The 18,854-nt window shown below is 41.2% G+C and overlaps 1 protein-coding gene across 4 annotated transcripts; it reads left to right on the top strand.

Moving 5' to 3' along the window:
• The first annotated feature begins 271 nt into the window (after positions 1–271).
• On the top strand, positions 272–18,313 carry LOC108887953 (immunoglobulin-like domain-containing receptor 2). 4 transcript variants are annotated; one of them, XM_018683688.2, is made up of 10 exons: positions 276–564; positions 4,263–4,649; positions 7,177–7,296; positions 10,295–10,351; positions 12,113–12,259; positions 12,363–12,530; positions 12,725–12,853; positions 13,233–13,578; positions 13,677–14,415; positions 15,740–18,313. In XM_018683688.2, exons 1-10 carry the CDS (start codon positions 453–455, stop codon positions 15,773–15,775), a joined length of 2,241 nt encoding a protein of 746 aa, XP_018539204.1. In that variant the 5' UTR covers positions 276–452; the 3' UTR covers positions 15,776–18,313. The 4 variants fall into 4 exon arrangements, with proteins under 4 accessions (XP_018539207.1, XP_018539204.1, XP_018539206.1 ...); XM_018683689.2 differs by lacking the exon at positions 276–564 and adding an exon at positions 812–961; XM_018683691.2 differs by lacking the exon at positions 12,725–12,853 and having other exon boundaries at positions 272–564.
• The last annotated feature ends 541 nt before the right edge of the window (positions 18,314–18,854 follow it).

The following is an 18,854-nucleotide window of genomic DNA, read 5'->3' as shown; positions in this document are numbered from 1 at the left end:
AATATGTATGGTTTAATAGTTAAACAAATCCTCACTATTTTTCAGACCCTCCCTCACCCTCCCGCTTCCCTCCATCACCACCGCCATCCATTGTCTCTAGAAGGAGACTTCCACCCTCCTGCGTAAAGAACTGCTGAACTAGTACCGGATATGTGGACATTTGGATTTCAAAATAAGAGAAGTGAAGTTATTAGCATCAAAACGCCTCTCTGAATAGATTGTTAGCACGCGTGGGTAAAGAGTCTGTCCAAAAACGGTTGCAAAGAGATGCAAAACAAGTATACACTCGAACCAACTACAAAGAGAGAGGCAGAGAGAGGGACCACGAAAGACTCAAAGCGACCGAAATGAAACGCCAAACAGCGACCAGGAGACGCAAATCAACTGAAAGGTCCAAAAACAGCTAAATGGCAGCTAAATGGCATAAAATGATGTAAAACGATTACCAAGAAATGGACAGTCACGTGATACAAAATGACCAGAAATACATACAAAACGGCCACAAACAGACACTAGAAAATACAGATGACAACCTCGTTTCAAAAGTTCCTAAACCTGGCCCTGGTAAGTAACCGAATTCATTGTTAATTGTTCAGTGTGAGTAAAGGTGGAATGATATCAGTAGGGCTCTCATCAGAAATCATACTTAAGTAAAATATCTGGGCAGACAACAGACTTTATAAATATCTTCACGAAACCCATTTTCTAACTTAATAAGCGTAAAGAATGCCTTTATTTTGAAAGTCGTTACCGGACGTTCTGAAATTAATTTTGAAGCACTTGACACTGGTCCCGTTATCTGCCAGTTAACTGTCTCACTTTGGGGGACTCAAACATCGTTCAGGGACGGAGCGAAAGAGACGAGAAAACTTTTTTTTTTTTTTTTAAATGAAATTCACCTGTTGGATTTGGAAAATGTTTTTGACGCCGAAGTGTTGGATTTTTATCGTTTGTGTAACAGGTAAGATAAGATGAACAGAGAGTAAAGATGGAATCCAGTTTGTATAAAAGTGGTGTAACAGGTTGTTGATACAGGTTTGAGTTTGGAGTAACGGAAACGTTGAGCTAACGTAACTACAGATGAGTAAACTAACCTCCACTACTTTATCAATGACTGGGCCTGTTGTGTTGAGACGGATTCAACATTTAACGTTGGATTCAAACTTTTCTTCCCACGTGAATGATTATTTTCTTTATTATACAGGTGTCGGTGATTTTTTAAATTCTGTCAGAGACCCCAGGCATTTATACATCTCTAAAGCTCGGTTTCTTATGATTTAACACAGAAAACTGTAAACATATTGGTTGGTTTTATGGCTTTTTGTCTGGTATGCTAGCTGTGCTGCAGTCAACTGTTACACTGTATTTAGTCATGTGTGAATGATCCGACCAGAAGCTTTGGGGGTTGTGGATTAGGAGGTCTAACTTCAGACAAATTTAATTAGGTTTCTGAGTGAAATGACACTTTACCACTGCATTTAGTTTGGAGAGACTAAATAACTCACTTCTACCTCAAAAAATACATTTTAAACGGAAAAACACACAGCGGATGCATATAAAGTACTAGTGGAAGGTTGGATCCACAGCTAATGTGGGATAGGATAAAACCGAAAAAAACGTAAGAATTTAAAATTACCCTAGGTTTCCTTAAAAGTCTTGATTAAAATGTTCTTGTATGTCATTCTAGCAAAACCTAGCTGGAGAATGCAGTGCTATTACTCCAGACCTGTGACCTTTAATTAAATAGTTATATTTTTGATTGATTAGTCTATTAATCTGGTCATCCATCCATTTTCTGCTGCTTATTAATGCTGACTGATTCATCAGATATGCCCAGAAATAATAATGAAAAGGGGAAATAAATGTAAATGCTTGGCATTTATTTCACATGACTACCGCTGTAACTCTAATTACACTACATTTTTAAGAGTTTTATCATAGGTTTACTTAAGAGCACATAACTTCTCTATTTCCATGCAAGACAGCTCTACCAGTGTAATGATGAATCAGTGACAGTAGATTTTCAAACTGTTTTCTGGTATTTTGTTTTCTATCATGAAAGCAAATATGTTTGCAAAACATTTATTCTGCTTTCACATCTGCCTGATGCTAACATCTGAAACCAGGTTCCTCTGTACAGTATAACAACAGTCGTCATCCTTCCTCTCCTCCTCCTGCCTGCATTTTCTCCTCTCAGGGTGGCTTTCTCTGAAAACTAATAAAGCACAGATCGCCCCACAGCCTGTGATCCCAGGAACACCAGCCTCCTGGCTTTTTTTGTTCCGGTCAGAGTAAATTCCTCCCTGAGGAATTTATGTTTTAGTCAGCCTGATTTGCTGTGGTCTGAAATGATGCTCGGTTTTCTTTATCAAAATGCACACCACTCCACCCAAATCTCAGACTTATTTTTCTGTAAAACCAAATTGACCTCAGATGGCACAAAGAATACCATTATCCACTGGTTGGAAGAATAAAAGCATGCAAGGTGTGAGAGACACGTTTAGGAAATTTGTTCACTTGGACTCAAAGATGAATTTAGAATTAAGTGCTCACAGGTCAAAGGTCAAGGTCACTGTGTCCTCATTCATGTTTTTTTTGGCCATAACTCAAGAATTCATATGCTAATTAACTGCAGCTGGACTGGTTGGCAGAGGCATACATCCACTTAACCAATTATTGCAACACTAGTTAGTACTGAATGTTTAGGTATGTGATGTTTTCTAATAGAAGTGTCAGGATGTAAGTCATTGTGAAAATTCAGAAACAGTGAGAAGGAGATTCTCTTAATTAATTCCATCAGTTCACTGACACCAGGCAACAGAACATTTGTAACAGAAAGAAAACAATGCTCTGTGAACTGGCCTGGTCTGGATTAAGTAAAGGTGCCCCCGCTCTCATCCCTAACCTCATCCCTGTTCACTGTTCCAGTTCAGTCACACCTCCAGGTTTAGCCAGAAAAACACACACACACTCACACACATGCACAGCAGCAACACACACAGATGTTTCAGGGTGTGTGTGTGGGCGTGTTTTTTAGACATGGTCATCTCTCTAGTGCGGGCTGCTGTTGAACTGCTGAGCTCAAGCTCCTGGTTGTCATGTGACCCAGAGTCCTGCAGCTTCAGAGGCTCCAAAACAACCTCAGGTCAGCTCAGCTCACAGTCAGATTTCACTGAGCAGAAGCAACTCAAACAGTCTCAGCCAGCTGTTTGTTTATCTTGCCGGACTGCACGATGATTCATTCAATTCCAACTATAAGAAAAATAAAAACATGTCATCAAATTCATAAAAGTTGTGCTTTCCATCAGGCAGTGAGGCATATATGATTTGTGTAGTATATGAAGTATGTGAGATATTTTTAAAGTGAACAGACAGGAGTAGGTGTCTCTGTAGACCTCAACTCGACTGAGCATCTGAATCATTGTGTGTTGCTGTAGTAGTCCTTAATCCCCCTCATTACACACCCCAGTTATTACTGAAACCTGTTTTGGCTGCCAGATCTGTGGTGTGCCAGGGGTTTTCAAAGTATGACACAGTGGGCCTCCCTGCTGACAAAACTGAGACAACAAAATTGAGACACCCCACAAACAAATTGGCACCATTGAAAGTGTGTTCATGTTTACAGTACACCGTGGTTACAGTCATCTATCAAGGATTACTTTGATACTGAAGAAAACATGATGATTCTCGGGCTAGTTCTGGGATTCCAAGGAATCTCTTTTTCTATGATTTCTAATCATTGAATTTGAGATGGACATCTGAGATGATGATATCACTGGAAAGTGTATGTAACAATGTATCTTAAAATGGCTGTGTCATATCAAATACAGACTTTACTCAGTTATGACTCAGAAGAGAGGAGTTGTTCAGTTCAGACACAATAGTGGTAATTGGTTGCTAAAATACCAAAGCTTCCTCCATAAGCTGTGTGTCACAGCCACTGCATCTGCTGCAACTGTTCATGTTGTTGGTGAGTGGGCCAAATCAGCGGGCCAAACTACTGTAACTAACTTCCTGTTGTTTTTAGAATGCCAACATGCGCCCTCTGAGCCTCCTCTTTAACTCTTGAAGACCAAAAATAGATGTGTTGTTGTCTCCATCCCACACAAATAATCAGTCTTAATCACTGATTAAACCAGTTCCAGAGTTCAGCGAACACAATGAATGTAATGATTATCTGGCTTTATCTGTTTTTTTTTCTAAACTTCTCCGTCTTTCACACTTTACTGATCCTTCATCATTATCTCCCTATCCTTCCGCAGGCGTCCTCCCTCCCTGTTGCTTGGGCGTTCATGTGTATGTGAGAGATGAGAAGAGGTATGCTGTGCTGTTCCAGTCAGTGGTTCTGCCATGTCAGTACACCAGTGTGTCCACCCAGACCCCCGTGGTACAGTGGGTGTACAAGTCGTACTGCCGCGACCGCACGCGGGATTCCTTCAGCTTTCCTGACAACCTGGGTGGAGGCCTGGGAGGAGGTGGGCTGTCGGGTGGAACCGGAGGAGCCAGCAGAGGGTATGAGACGGGGATGACAGCTAGCTACCTCGACTGCTCTGACAACAGCCGAACGGTCCGAACTGTGGCTTCCATCTCGGGCTCCTCAATCACACTGTCAGAGTACTACAAGAACAGAGACATCTCCATTATCAACAGTAAGACTTCTGCGGCACTGCTTACATCTCTGGTTCTGGTTTTTTGATGACCATGCTGAAAGTTACCTGAAATCAAAACACAGCAGCAATATATTTCTTTAGTGTTACAGACTGAACTTTAGCTCGCTAACTTTAGATGGAATTTCACTTCACTTCTTTGCAGTCGGCAAGCTGTGCTCAAGCCAAATACTGGACACGTGATGGCTGAAGCAGTTTTTAAGCATTGCACGTTGCATTAACTGTATCACAATGTGCTTTACAGAAGAATGAAAAATAGAGAAAAACAACAAAAGAAAGACTTAAGACATTAAAGAGATAACAAGTAACAGAGATAGAAACTTTCAGCTGCGCTATGAGACCAAGTCCAAGCACCTTCCCTGGGTTTTTTGTAACATATTGATCCAAACTAATGCTCTTATTTCTTCTACTGCCAAGCCTGGCAAAGTTTTATGAAAGCTGTAAATCAGAGCATTCCCTTCCCCACACAAATAAATGCTCAAAGTGAATTCAGAGAGACTCTTAGCACATGTAGAGGAGGGGAGGCTTTACTGGAAACTTTACTGAGCTTTCAGTACAATCAGGTTATATAACTCAGAAGAAATATATAAATTAATACCCACCATTAACTGTCATTTGCAAATGCTACAGTGAAGAAAGAGTGTGATGTGAGATATTACAGATGGGAGGTTTGATTCTGAGGGAAGAAGAAAAAGGACAAATCTAGTACCCATCAAGCCAGAAATCACTAATTGCTAGTGATTGCTGGCTAGTGAACACTGGAATATAAGTAAGTAGAAACTGTACAAAATACAGCAGTTAAGACATGTGAAATAAGTATAAAAGATCATCATTGCCAAATGTATCTCACTGATAATCCTGAAATGGAATTTAGACACATAGAAATACAGTGTGGTTGGGCTCTAATGGAATATTTTTAACAGTTTACAACAGATTAACCACAGGACTTTGTGCTCACACCATTCCCCTTTCCTGAGGTCTACATTTCCTTACAGTCTTACCATCGTGCCAAGGATTATCTAAGGGGCACATTTATGCCTACATGCCTGTGTCTGTGTGTGCTTGACAGAGTGGTGGCCTTGTTTGCAGGCCTCAGATTTATGGAGCTCTAACTGGCTGGTGAAGAATCAACCTTCTCTTCACCAGCCAGGAACACAGACAAAAGAGATGGTTTTCATGCTGTCCTCTCATTCATCCTGACCTCTCACTCCTTTCCCTCTGATGTACTTCAATGTCCCTCTTTTATTTTTACCCTCTAGATCTCTCCACATCCCACCATCCGCGCTCTCGTTTTCTCTCAGCGGAAGGCTTTTCTTTCTCTTTTTCTGTACCTCTACACCTTCTGTCCTGAACCAGGTTGGTGTAGTGATGTTGTAAAATGGACAAAAAAGTGAAAGCTTCGACTGTGTTGCCTTTAGAGACGCCCAGTCATCCAAACCCATGTAATCCTATTCAGGGTCGCAGGGAGGCTGGAGTCTGTCCCAGCACGCACTGGAGGGGGTGGGTGGGTGGCAGGGGTCTGTTAATCACATGGTTAACACAGACAAATCAACACACACTTGCATTTATGGCCATTTAAAAGTTGGTGGTTTAACTAGACCAACATGAAGAAAAACAACCAAAATGTGTTTAATTTTATTACAAAATAGCTGTAAATGAAAATAGACATTATTAAAATAAACCATGGTATGCTGCATGAGACTGGCCACTGTGGTGCGGTTTTGTAGGTCTGTCTCTCTCCTCTCCCTTCCCTGGCTTACAGGAAAAGGAAGTGAATTATACAACCCATTTCCTGCTGTATTTACATGTCTGACCCCCTTACAATGGAGCCAGCAACCTAGTATTGTGTGTTTGACCATGAGGCCAAACTATATTTGAATTGTTTACATGGTTTTTCAGTCACATGAAATCTTGATTCCATGAATATAAAAGAACTAATGGATTGTAACTTTATGCATCATCCTGAATGATCACAAATACACAACGTGGCCAGAAGTATGTGGACACCTTTGTTCTGCGACAACCCTCCAAGCAGGCCTTTCTGTACAGGAGCCTGACGGGTGGAGTTTGGTTGTCAGAGAGGTTCAGCCCACCTGGTCTGGCTGCACTATATAAGCTGGTGGCAGTCAGCCAACTGACCATTTTTTGGCTAATCTGTGTGGAAAAATTTAACTAGCCTACTAAGATCCCCGATTTCAGCCCATCTGGCACCTTCAGGATGAACTGGAGTGCCAGGCCTTGTCACCCAGCATCAGTGGTTGACCTCACTACTGCTCCAGTAGCTGAATAGAAGCAGATACCTGCAGCCAGGCTCCAAAGTCTTGTGGAAAGTCTTTCCATGGGGAATTCAGGATGTTATAGCAGCAGATTAGTTCCCATGATTTTGGAATGAGATGTTCACATGTGGGTGTAAATTGAATCATGAATATTATTATGAATATGAAAGTGTTTTAAAGGGTTACAAACTCATTTTTTTCTCATTTTTAACTCTTTCCTTTTTCTCATACAGAGGCAGACCTGCGAATAGGAGAGGTCCAGTGGGGAGACAGTGGAGTTTACATCTGCAAAGTGGTCATATCTGATGATCTAGAGGGACAGAACGAAGCCTCTGTGGAGCTGCTGGTTCTGGGTAAGGTGCTACTACTTTCCCAACATGCCTATTATAAAGGATTTTAGTTTTGAAAAAAAAAACAAAAAACCTAAGAGCTCAGTCACACTCTGTTAATATCTCCTCCTTGTCTCACTGATATGTATTAAAGTATGCAGTGTGTTTCCATCATTGAAAATTTACAAGGTAGACCAACAGAAACAATGTGTTACTGAGTCACTGATTCTAGCAGTTTCCCATCACCCTGTTCTGTACAATATTAGACTGCAGACAACACTCTGCAGTGTCACTTTCATAGACATCCCGCCACACACATCATTTACAATAAATTTTACAAACAAAGGCCTTTATAAGCTGGCCTATTCATCACCAGCATAATACAAGCTCATTAATGAGATGATTTATAACAAGCTGTGGCACTTCTCAGGCAGTCTTGCCTTATATGTAGCAACTCATACTGTATGTTAATATATAGAGTCAGGCAATGAAGCTTAATTACTGCAGAATAATAACAATATTTCACTCACATCTCTGTACAGTATGTATGTGTGTGTGGGTGTGTGTGTTTGTGGATTCTGTGTTGTCTGTAATGTGTCGTGTTACAGTGAAAGTCTACTTTTCTGTGTTCAGTTACAACAAATGTTACCATGGCAACGGCTGAGAGGCTATGTGGCTCTTGGTGCCCTAATTCACTCTGAGGCAGGACTTTTGTTTGGCTGGCACTCAGAGACTTATGTGTGTGCACAAAAATACACAGACGCACACAAATACACATACAAGGACTGGACGATAAGCTTTTACAGTTTGCAAAGACTTCAGTGCATTCTGAAGCCTGGTAAAGGTTGGACACGGGCTTAGTATGATAGTATGTTACGGATAATGACAGGAAGGGAAAACACTACAGGCGAATGATCATGGCTTGATTTTCCTGCATGAGTTGCCCTTTGCAGTCTTGAACCTGGCATGAGAGACCTTAAATCCACCTTGGTTTAGCTAATATAGCATTTGAGGCACTTGATGTGTTTCCATAACAACAGTTGGGGCCACAGCGAATGGAATCGGGGGCTCCTTTGTCTTTTTAGCAAATGGGCTTCACAGAAAAGAAGACAGGGAAGATTTAATGACATGGGGGAGGGACAGCTGAGCATAGGATGACACCATGTGAGACACTCTACTGATGTGAACGTCTGAGAACTAAGTGGCAGATAAAAGTAGGCAAAATATCTGCTTTCCTCCAGTCTGCCTTCATCTGTCATTGCTGTTTTGGTAGAACAGAAACTACTTGCAAATGATCCAAATCTTGTGTGTGTCTGTGTCTGACCATACGCCCTCTCTGTGGAGCTTCAAAAGGAGTATATGCAGCAATATACAAACACCAGCCGCTTGGATCCCCGTATAGGGTAAAACAAGCAATCCCAACATATTTGAAAGTAAATCTTGGTGAATCACCAGCCTGCAGGCAAATTCATGAGTGAGTGGGAACTTCTCAAGTGAGCTGCCTTGAACTGCTTGAGAAAGAGGGAGACAGAAGACAAAGAAACAGATAAAATATAAAATTAGAGGTGCCTGAAATGCCCATAATGTAAATTTCAGTATTTATTTGTTGTTGAATTCATGTGGTGATTCAGCTGCTTCTCAGTAAACATAATAGGTTTCTTTCTGTTTTCAAATCCAGCAAAGAACACATTTAGCCTTCCAGAAAGATACTAAAGTGAGGTATGTGCTCTGTCAGGTCAAGACAGTCCAGCTTGCTCTCTGTTCCTGCAGTAGTTCTCACTCATGCTGAGCGCTCCTTTCCTCCTCTCCACGATAATTGTACTGTCAACAGTAAAACACCAGTATCTTTTTCACTTTTCACAAAGCTTCAACTTTTCAAGGTCACATGGAAATATGCACCCAAACAAAACACACTCATGCACATTTTTGCACCAGCTTGTGACACACTGCCCCTCATCTATCATCTTAATGCTTATTCAGACATCTGTTGATCTTGTGTGGACTCCCCTAAAGCAGTTTTTAAAGGAAAAAAATGAAAGGAGACATAACACTAGCAAGATACCAGGGAACAACAATTGACAGGTGTTTCTCTTTTCTTTTCCTGAAACACATGTTTATGTCTAGAAGTAATCTGTCTTAACCTTAATCAACATTTTGGGATTTAAACCTTTTAGACGTTTCACACTTTTTTACTAAGAAACAGTTTTTCACACAGTACAATCAGCAGCTTGGAGAGAGTACATTATGCAACAGATAAAAGTTTTAGTTGTAGCTGATGAAATGAACTTTAATCAGCTACAGCTGAAATAATCTACCAACAATATTAAAAGTTATCGAGGGCGGGTAAAATGTTTGACAAGGGAGTTGGTAGTGTTGGGGCTTAATGAGTCTGGGTATTATGATGACTGGGAAACAGATCTAAAATGGACAGCCGGAATGCGTCTCTACTTATGATCCTGATGTTCTCATCCAAGAGTCACGCTCCTCACTGGCCAGACAACAGAGAGAAAAAGAAAATGCTTTAGGAAAGTTTTTATCTGCAGATTGTTTTAGTTTTTTTCTGGCTCTGGACATGAGGAATGTTCCCACCTATGATTTTTTGCAGCTCTGCATGTAACATCGCTCACAGCCCCTGCCTGTTTGTCATGTTATCTTCATGAGATTGATTCATGTTCCAGTCTGTCTTCTTATCAGACTGATAACAGCTTACAGCTTTTGATATCAGAAATCAGATCATCAGTCAGGTACTCTGATATGCAGTCATACTGGAACAAGACCAGAATGTCCTCTCATGCATGCTGCTGTTGACCTGCCAACTCTCTCTCTCTATTTATCTGTTTATCTTTTTCTCATTCTCTCTCTGTATCTCTCTTTGTTTTTGTCTGCCTTGTCTCCTCATGCATGCTGCTGCAGCGGTAACTTCTTTGAATCAATCATTCCAATTTATATCAACCCCATTCCCTCTCCTCTCCTCTCCTCTCCTCTCCTCTCCTCTCCTCTCCTCTCCTCTATCTCTCTACAGGTTTCTCAGGTGTTCCTGAAGATCTTCTGCCAGACTTTGATTTGAAGATTATGCCAGGTAGGGGCATAATGTGCTCTCCCCCTCACCTGATTCCTTCCATTCATACTAACAGCTACTACTAACTGCTCAAAACATGGGTGTAGGAACCATTTGGATGGTAGTAGATCAGGTTATTGGATTTCTAAATATAGGAAATTTAGAAAGAACATACAGAGTCTGATAAAGAGATTTTCCCCACCATGTTTAATGGTTCCTGTGCTAACAGCTCTGATACTGGCTAACCTGTTCTCCTCTCACATCAGCAGGTGTTTGGGATTCAGCTATAAGGAGGCTTTGACAGAGTTGAGTTCAGAACTGTTTTTAACTCAGCAGTCTGAGCCAAACTCGTCAGATAGTGAGCTGGCCATTGCTCCCACAAAGATGAGCTGTGCTGGAAAACAGCTATTATGGTCATTACAGTTATTTATGGTTGTGGTTAGCGTGTCATCTCACATCATTTGGACACTACCCAGTTAAAACTTAGTGATCAAGAGGGAGGGACGTTTGTTTATGTCACATTGAATTCCTGTAATACATATTTAATTATCACAGAGTTTGTGGGAAATGATAAATGAATAGATGGATTGTTTGGAAGTAGCTCCCTAAATGACTTGGTATGAATCATTCAGCTAGAATGGTTACTGCGAGCTTATCTCTTGTGTTAGTGTTACATGTTGTTGTCCACATCGACTCCCACAGTGCTCTGTACTGTAAATGTACTGGTACAACCCTGATATGTGTGTGTGTGTGTGTGTGTGTGTGTGTGTGTGTGTGTAGGGGTCATAATGGTTGCAAATGAGATTACATTACAAGATTATTTAGTTGTAACAGCCAAATCTTCAGTATCTTACAGAGCAACCTTAACTGTCCTTTTCCTTCCTGTGGTAAAAACAGGTTTCCTGTGTGTGAGTTTGTTTTTGGTGTCTATGTCTCCGTGTGTGTGTGAGAGAGAGACAATGATGTCCTTGGTTTTACATTGTTGAAGATTTCCTTATCTGCCCTCTCTTTCCCTTTCCTCTCCTTTGTCCCTATAGACTCATGTAGTTTATCTGTTATATCACTTCTACTCTCTAATACTCATATTTTTTGTTACAACTCATATTGTAGTTAAGATTTGCTCTGATTTGTTACATACATACACAAGTAAATAAAAAGTCCCAGTAATAGAAGACACATACCAGCCTCTTTTCTCCAGCTGATGTCCCATAACTTTAACATCCTTTTTCTACAGGAAATGCATACTGTGCAGAGGAAAAACAGGAAGATAACCCTGAAAAACAAATAGATTTAAAGAAGTCTGCTAATTTTGTTATGCCCTATATATGTGCATAATCTGATTAATTACCTGCAGGGTCATTTAGGTCTGAAGAAAATGAAAATAATCTGCTGGTGTGGAGTTAGAATAAAACGAGCTTATCAGATTTCTGCAGCCTGCTCCCCTCCTCTGCCTGAGACTAACAGCTGGAGACTACATTAGCCACTACTGCCATAGCACACCCCAATTCTCTAAACAAATTTTCAGTGGGTTATGGGTAATGTAGGTGCCAGGTTTTGACACAAAAGAAGAATGTGTGGAGTTTATGTGTGGAATGTATCTCCGATCCAGTTTTTATTTTTATTGATTGTCTATTGTGATTCCAGTAACATTGTAGGAGTGCACTGTTAAATAAATCTGTTTTTTCAAGCCAAGTTTAAAGACACAGTGATCAAGTCAAGCTATTTATGTGCTCATATATGTTGGTATTTATATGCAGGATTCTGTGTTGTGTGTTCTTCCAGAATGGGTGTTTGTGTCGGCGGTGGCGCTGGGCAGTGTGTTGTTCCTGCTGTTGGTTGGGGTTTGTTGGTGTCAGTGCTGTCCTCACTCCTGCTGCTGCTACGTCAGCTGCTGGTGTTGCCCCGACACATGCTGCTGCCCCAGACACCGTGAGTATAAACACATACAAGCAGAGGAGAGAATACTGATGCTGTTTGAAAGGAGTATGTGTATCTGGAAAAGTCTGAATGGGATTGTGTGCTGGTTTTTCAGTGTACGAGGCAGGTAAGGGTATAAAGACAGGCACCTCCACCCCTCAGACACCTGCCTACCCTCCATACTTTGTCTCTGGTGTCCCGACCATGGTCCCTATCGCTCCCCCCTCCCTAGTGGACAAGATGTCTTCTATCCCCGCCTCAGATGGCAGCCTACTCACAGCAGGTGAGGTCTTAACTCTGTTTTAGTGAAGTGAGTCTTTGTTTTTAGAATTATAAGAAAATATCCATAACCAAATAAAGTATTGAACCATAAAATGTGCAAAACAAACACCAGTTAGGTCCTCAAACCACAATCAACACGCAAACACAAAGACAAACAGAAGTTTGTATGCTCATGAGTCAAGTGTGTATCTCCAGTGCCGATGCATGCTGTAGGGGTTCCCTACCGCGTGCCCACACCTCAGGATCAGGACTCTCTCAGGGTGCTACAATATGTAGAGAAACAACTGGCTCACTTCAACCCTGCCAGGTCCATCAGCCACCAGTGTAAGCCTCATAAACCCATCCCTGTGGCTTTCTTAAAAATCGCTCAAGATTTCTCAGTGGATTTCAATGAATAGAGACTGCATGCTCTACTGTTTTTTCTGCTGGTATCATCTTTTTGGCTTTTTATTTCCTTGAAATCATCTTGGCATGCCTCTCTGCACTCAAGCTTTCTGTATATAATTTCCTGTAGTTCAGCTGTGATACAGTAGCAGGTATGCATGCCCACTTACCTGAAAGAACAATTCTCAATCCAATACTATGCAAGAAACTCTGACTTTCTTCATCTGCAGTGGCTTCTTTTATGAAAAAAAATCTCAATTGTTTATGTCTATCCTCAATCTTTCTTCATTGATTAATCATTTCATTTTGAACTGTACAGCCTGTAGTCTGTCTGAGCTGAGCTCACTTCATGAGGGAGAAACCGGCTTCCGCCAAACATACCGAAACATCCAGAAGAAAGCTCTGCCCACCATCCCAGACCACGACCCTCAGCCTGAATCCCAGCGCCACCGTGACAACCACAGCCCGGAGCCACAGCGTTACCGCGACAACCCAGCTTCACCCCAGCATTATCGTGACAACCCCAACTCAGAGCCCCGGCGGTGCCAGGACGAGCCTCTTCCTCCGCGACGGTACAGCGACGACCCTCCGTCCTCCTCACAGTCACGCAGGCTTGGCCGTAATCAACAGCAGCAGAACCACAACGAGGAGGACAGCCACAACAGGTACAGACACCTCTGAATGAATGCACAGATTCAGTACATACACACCCATACAAACACACACTATACTCTGTCCTCTCTTGGCCTCGTGCTGTGTGTAGGTGGAACCCACGTTCAGAACATCTGCAGAGAAAGACATACCGTACTGCAGGACGCACCGGCTCACTGGAGGAGCTAGAGGAGTTTGCTGCTTCTTACAAGCAAAGAGGAGGCAGAGGGGCAGAGAGGAGGGAAGAAGAACGGGGAGACTATGAGATGGAGTTTCTGGAGTTCAGTCGATATCCCTCCTACCGCGATGCTCCACCTCAGCATTACCATAGTGATGACAATGAGCTCGAAGACAGCAGCAGGGACCGTGAAGATCACCCTAGACGGAACAAGAAAAATGCACACAATATAAGCCCACTACCTTCACCCAAAAAGAGGAGAGGCACTTGGGATAGTGAGCGTCCTGTTCCACCTCCTCCCAGAGTCAGTCCGCCATCAACGTCCTCTCAAGAGAAGGACTACGATAGCACGTTCCTGAACAGCCTGCTGGAGCGAAAAGCTAAGTTGCGTGGGGTTGGCCAGGGGAAGAGTGGAGCCCGGGGTGAGGGAGATTCAGACACACCCTCAAAGGGCAGTTCAAAAAAGAGCAGTGGGGAATCTAGTCGGCACTGCAGCCGCTCACCTAGTAACAGGCCCGAGGCAGATTCACTGCCCCCTTACTCAGACACAGAGCGAAGCAGAACTGACAGGCCATCTCCACGGCCACTCCCCACAAACACACGCTCCTCTCAGCCTCCTGCCCATTCCCTCCCTGGTCGTAGAGAAGAACCCAGAGACAAATCCCGGAAAGTGGTGAGTTACATTTAAGCCCATAAATTATTGGTAGGTGGTTATGCTAATTCGCAGCGACAGCACTGAGTAGCACCTCACAGTAGTGAATAGCATCCTCTGTAGTAATTGAAAACTAGTTAAAAACTAACTATAGAGTATTTAACACTGAGTATTTAACAACAGTTTTGACTTTCCCTGCCTTTAAGGGAGTCTATTAGGGAGTTTCCATCAGAGAACTATCCCAGGGGTCCAAGAACCCTTTGAAGAACTCAGGAACTAAACCAGGGATACAATTTAGTCTCTGTATAATAGTCCTGATGATTTCTCATTTCCCTCATCCTCATGGTCCTTCAAAAGCAGTGGAAATGCAAATAGGAATGCATAAAAAGGACTTGAGTTCCTGAGTTTAGCTCATCAAAGTTTCTTTAACTGTTTGGTCAAAAAGGGCATCCTATGGCCATTCATGAAGTGAGCCAGGAGAGGCTTAGCTCATCAGTCAACATACTTTAAAATGCATGCAAAGATCAAAGACAAGCATCTACTGTCATACACACTCTTTAACTGGAAGTTCTTTAGTCAATGTTATCCTCTTTTCAAGATGGTGTGAAGGAATTGAATTATTCATTTAAGATATCTTTAAGTACATCTGTGATGTGTTGTGGTCAGACAAGCACCATGTGAGCGAGTGCAGCTAACCAGTGTTGTTGCTGTTTGCATTGCAGAGCGCTTTCTCAACCATTTGTATGTCCCAAAATTTTCATGAACAAAGTGTGAAGGGAGCTCCAAATGTATTGTACAGAGAAGATGATATATTTCAAACCTGTTGTTATTAAAACATTATATCATCAGTATGTAATCGTTCCCACATGGGATCTCACTTCTAAGGTTGAGAAACTTTCAGTATAAATAAGGTCTGTAGGCCTATAGTAAGTGTTGTTGTTGTACCTTTGACAGGTCAGGTTCAGAGGCTACCAGAGTGAAAACTAGGTAGAATACTCTGTTCTGTATCCAATTACTCTTTGTAACATCATAACTGGTTGTCTCCTCCCTGACAAACCTGGGTCAAAATGGTATTCAACATCAAAGAATTCCTGTACAAAATGATTTGATGAATCAGTGTCTCTGGCCTGAAGGAGAAGCTTAAAACAAATCTGCAAACAGTTTAAAAAAAAAAAAAAGTTGAAATGCAGTTTGTCCCAGGTTCTACTTCACCATAATAACCCTGTTTGGCTAATGTCCACTGCCTCTATGCTGTCTCACTCCACATTGAACATGTTATGTTTTAATATTTTTGTGTAAACTCTCTGCTGTTATTTTGATTGCTGACCCTTTTTATCCTCACCAGAGCACTCTTCTCAGCCGAGATTCCCTCATCGTCTGATTGACTGAAAGCCACAGAGACTGAAATCTTCGAGCAGACAGGGCATATGTCCGTGAAATTCTACAGGAAGTGCACATGAGCTGATACAAGATGATGGAATTGACTTTGAGCGTGGAAAGCTGAATCAGTGGAAGAAATGAACAACAGATACGCTTTTATTATTGAGACTGTTACTGGGGCTTTCTGTCTGTGACGTCACTGAGTGATGAAGTCACCGCTCAGTTTCTGTCACCAGCTGCCTCATATATATCTCAGCTGGACTAATGTTGAACTAATGCGGGCTTGGTGTATGACCTGGGCTGTCTCTCAGAGCAGGACACTGTTGGTCTCCCCTCGTCCCTTTATAAAAGGCTCTGAAGCAGAGAGACTTACTTTACGCTTCTGGCACAATGAGTCCATTCATTTCCATTTGATGGGATATCTTCATTTATAAAGCTCAGTTGTAGAATAGAAGGTATATGACAACACCATTATTGTAAAGGACATACTGTAGCTTCAGTTGTATGACAATACACACACTGTGTTGTTCAGTAACATATTCAGGGACTAAAGTGCCTAATTCAGAAGGTTTTCACAAGGACACTGCAATGTTAACTAAAGCTGGAGGTAGTAACCAACATTACCAAATGTTGATTTAATATGTATCTACAGGGAGGAGGGACATAATAATGTGAACACCTCATGGAAAAGGACAGTAACGCTTTAAAATCACATTAAACCTACAATATGCAAGCTCTGGAAATCAAGCTAGCACTAGCGTGAGGCTGGAGAGCACACACTATTCCACTCAGCGTCTTTCTGCTCTGTTAAGATAATTTTTAATATTTTTTTGAATGGATCAGATGACTATATGTAATGTGAAAGATGTGACTGGTGGTGACAAATAATCGTCTGACTCCCTTCAGTTCCATAGAGCATTGTAGAATCTTACAGCTCGTTATTTTGTTTTCACCGCCCACAAATTTGCTGTTTTGGCTCACAACTCTCATCAGTGTTGTTTCCTGCTGCAGCAGGCAGATGTTTTCAGCAAAAGTGCTCTAATAAACTGGCTACACTCTACCCTCTCACCACCAAAGGGCGGACAGACACAGTTAGAGGCTAGCTGAACTAGCATTTAATAGTTCAAAGAGGCTCATATTTCACTCAAAAGTTGCAGGGAGACTAAAACAGAGTTAAAAGGGCAAATATTGGACTTAATCCATCAGGTGGACAGAAACACAACTCCATAGTAGTTTCAGTGTTGATCTGTGCCAGCTGAATATAAATTTGTTTGCCGTAACAAATGTATACGGTGATAATATGTCAGTTGTGTTTACAGCTTGTTCTGCTGCCTCATTATATCAAGAACTCAATTAATACTGCTTTAAGTAAGGTTTAAAACCATGAGACAGCATTTATCAGCTAAAAAAGAAAACTTTTTGATTTTTATCAGTTTACATTTAAAAATTTTAAAAGTAACGTAAGACGGAAAACAAAGCTATGCAGAGGCCAAATAATCAGTGCCCAAATTGCAGGAGTGCCAGACAGAAAGTGGTGAATTTATCTTAATGGGAGTTATTTTGACAGTATATGTGCCAACAGCAATCTGCACTGACAAAGTACTAAACTAATGAGGGTATCAACTAATCCTGCTAACAGCTCACTGACCTGATATCATCCATATTTGCAGTGGGGGGTTTGTTACTTCTAAATTCAGGTTCTTCTTCATGAAGCAGTGACATTATTTTGTCTCTGCCTCCGTATGTCAGTGGAGCTTTTCATCTTCTATAAAACACATAGAGTTTATACAAAGTAACTGTTTCCTCTGAGGGACTAAAACCTGAAATGTTGTATTTCTTTAATAAACTTTTAAGGTATTGAACAGCCACTTGCCAAGAACATGTTTGTACTAAAGTATGAAAACATTTTTATATGTAAACTCAAACTATTTATGTGTGAGGTGTGATATGACCGTTGTAATTTGTACATGATATTGTTTGTCTAAGTGCTCCAGTGTGACTGTGTACATAAGTTGAAATGTCTTTGATTTGATCACTGTAATTCTGCCTTTTTTTATCACTGCTGAGTCAACAGCTAAACCAGCACCTTCATGTGTTATCTAACAGTCTCACGCACACATGCACAAGACACACATTAACATACTGGTTTTGGACATCTGTCAGTTGTGTTACTTCTGTTCTAACATTACACCGTACAGTATTTCATTACTCCTGCTTCCATGGTGGGTTGGCTTGAGGAAGGTCTTTGGTTAGTGTTTAATTTTCTTCTATTGTTTGGTACTGACAACTGTATGTGTGTGTGTGTGTGTGTGTGTGTGTGAGTGTGAGGGAGAGAGAGAAAGAGAGAGAGATGAGTCTTTACTTTTCTGTAAAGGAGACAATGTGTAATTGAGTATGACTCATGTCTTTGTTCATTGTTGTAACCACAGACTGCCTGTCTTCACAGCACAGCTGTGTCAAAACTCACATATCAGTCCTGCCAGCTCAACCACAGAAATCTGCACTGTTTTGTCATCCACATAAAGAATCTGTTGCAACACTTACCGTATGGAAAGTATCTGTTTATAAAAATGGTAAGATGCAAGGTGACAAACATACAACAAACATTAAGACCAACAGTTTTAATGTTCAGATCTTATTGGCAAATAAACTCAGCAGGAATATGAAGCCCAGGTTTTTATTTTAGCTTATTTTACTTTAAGTTTAGATAGCCTATTTAAGAAATCATGATCTACAGGCAGTTTTGAAATGCACTGTACTAATGTACAATTCTGATACAGTTGGAGTTGATTGTTTCTCTTTTTCTGCTACTTTCTACTTCGCCTTCATCATATTTCAGAGAGATGTTGACTCTATTATGTTTATAGTTTGTAGTTACTTTGCAGATGAAGATTTTCTGTACAAGGCCTATGATGAGCTCATAAAATATTTTTATAGATTAAAGTACCCAATAGTATAAAAAGTTGTTAAAATTAGCTCCACGACAGTGAAATACAGCTTACACTGCTCTGATTTGGTAAAACGCTGCAAGAAGAATTCTAATATATCTAATATACCTATATAACACTCACAGAAAGAAA

Source organism: Lates calcarifer, linkage group LG2 (assembly GCF_001640805.2).
Source record: "Lates calcarifer isolate ASB-BC8 linkage group LG2, TLL_Latcal_v3, whole genome shotgun sequence".
NCBI lineage: Eukaryota > Metazoa > Chordata > Actinopteri > Centropomidae > Lates > Lates calcarifer.
This window is presented reverse-complemented; position numbering and strand designations above follow the sequence as displayed.

Coding starts and splice junctions, on each gene's coding strand:
- LOC108887953 (XM_018683688.2), top strand. CDS start 453: ATGGACAGTCACGTGATACAAAATGACCAGAAATACATACAAAACGGC. Junction 7,297..10,294: donor TGTGGAGCTGCTGGTTCTGG/GTAAGGTGCTAC, acceptor ATCTCTCTACAG/GTTTCTCAGGTGTTCCTGAA. Junction 10,352..12,112: donor TGATTTGAAGATTATGCCAG/GTAGGGGCATAA, acceptor GTGTTCTTCCAG/AATGGGTGTTTGTGTCGGCG.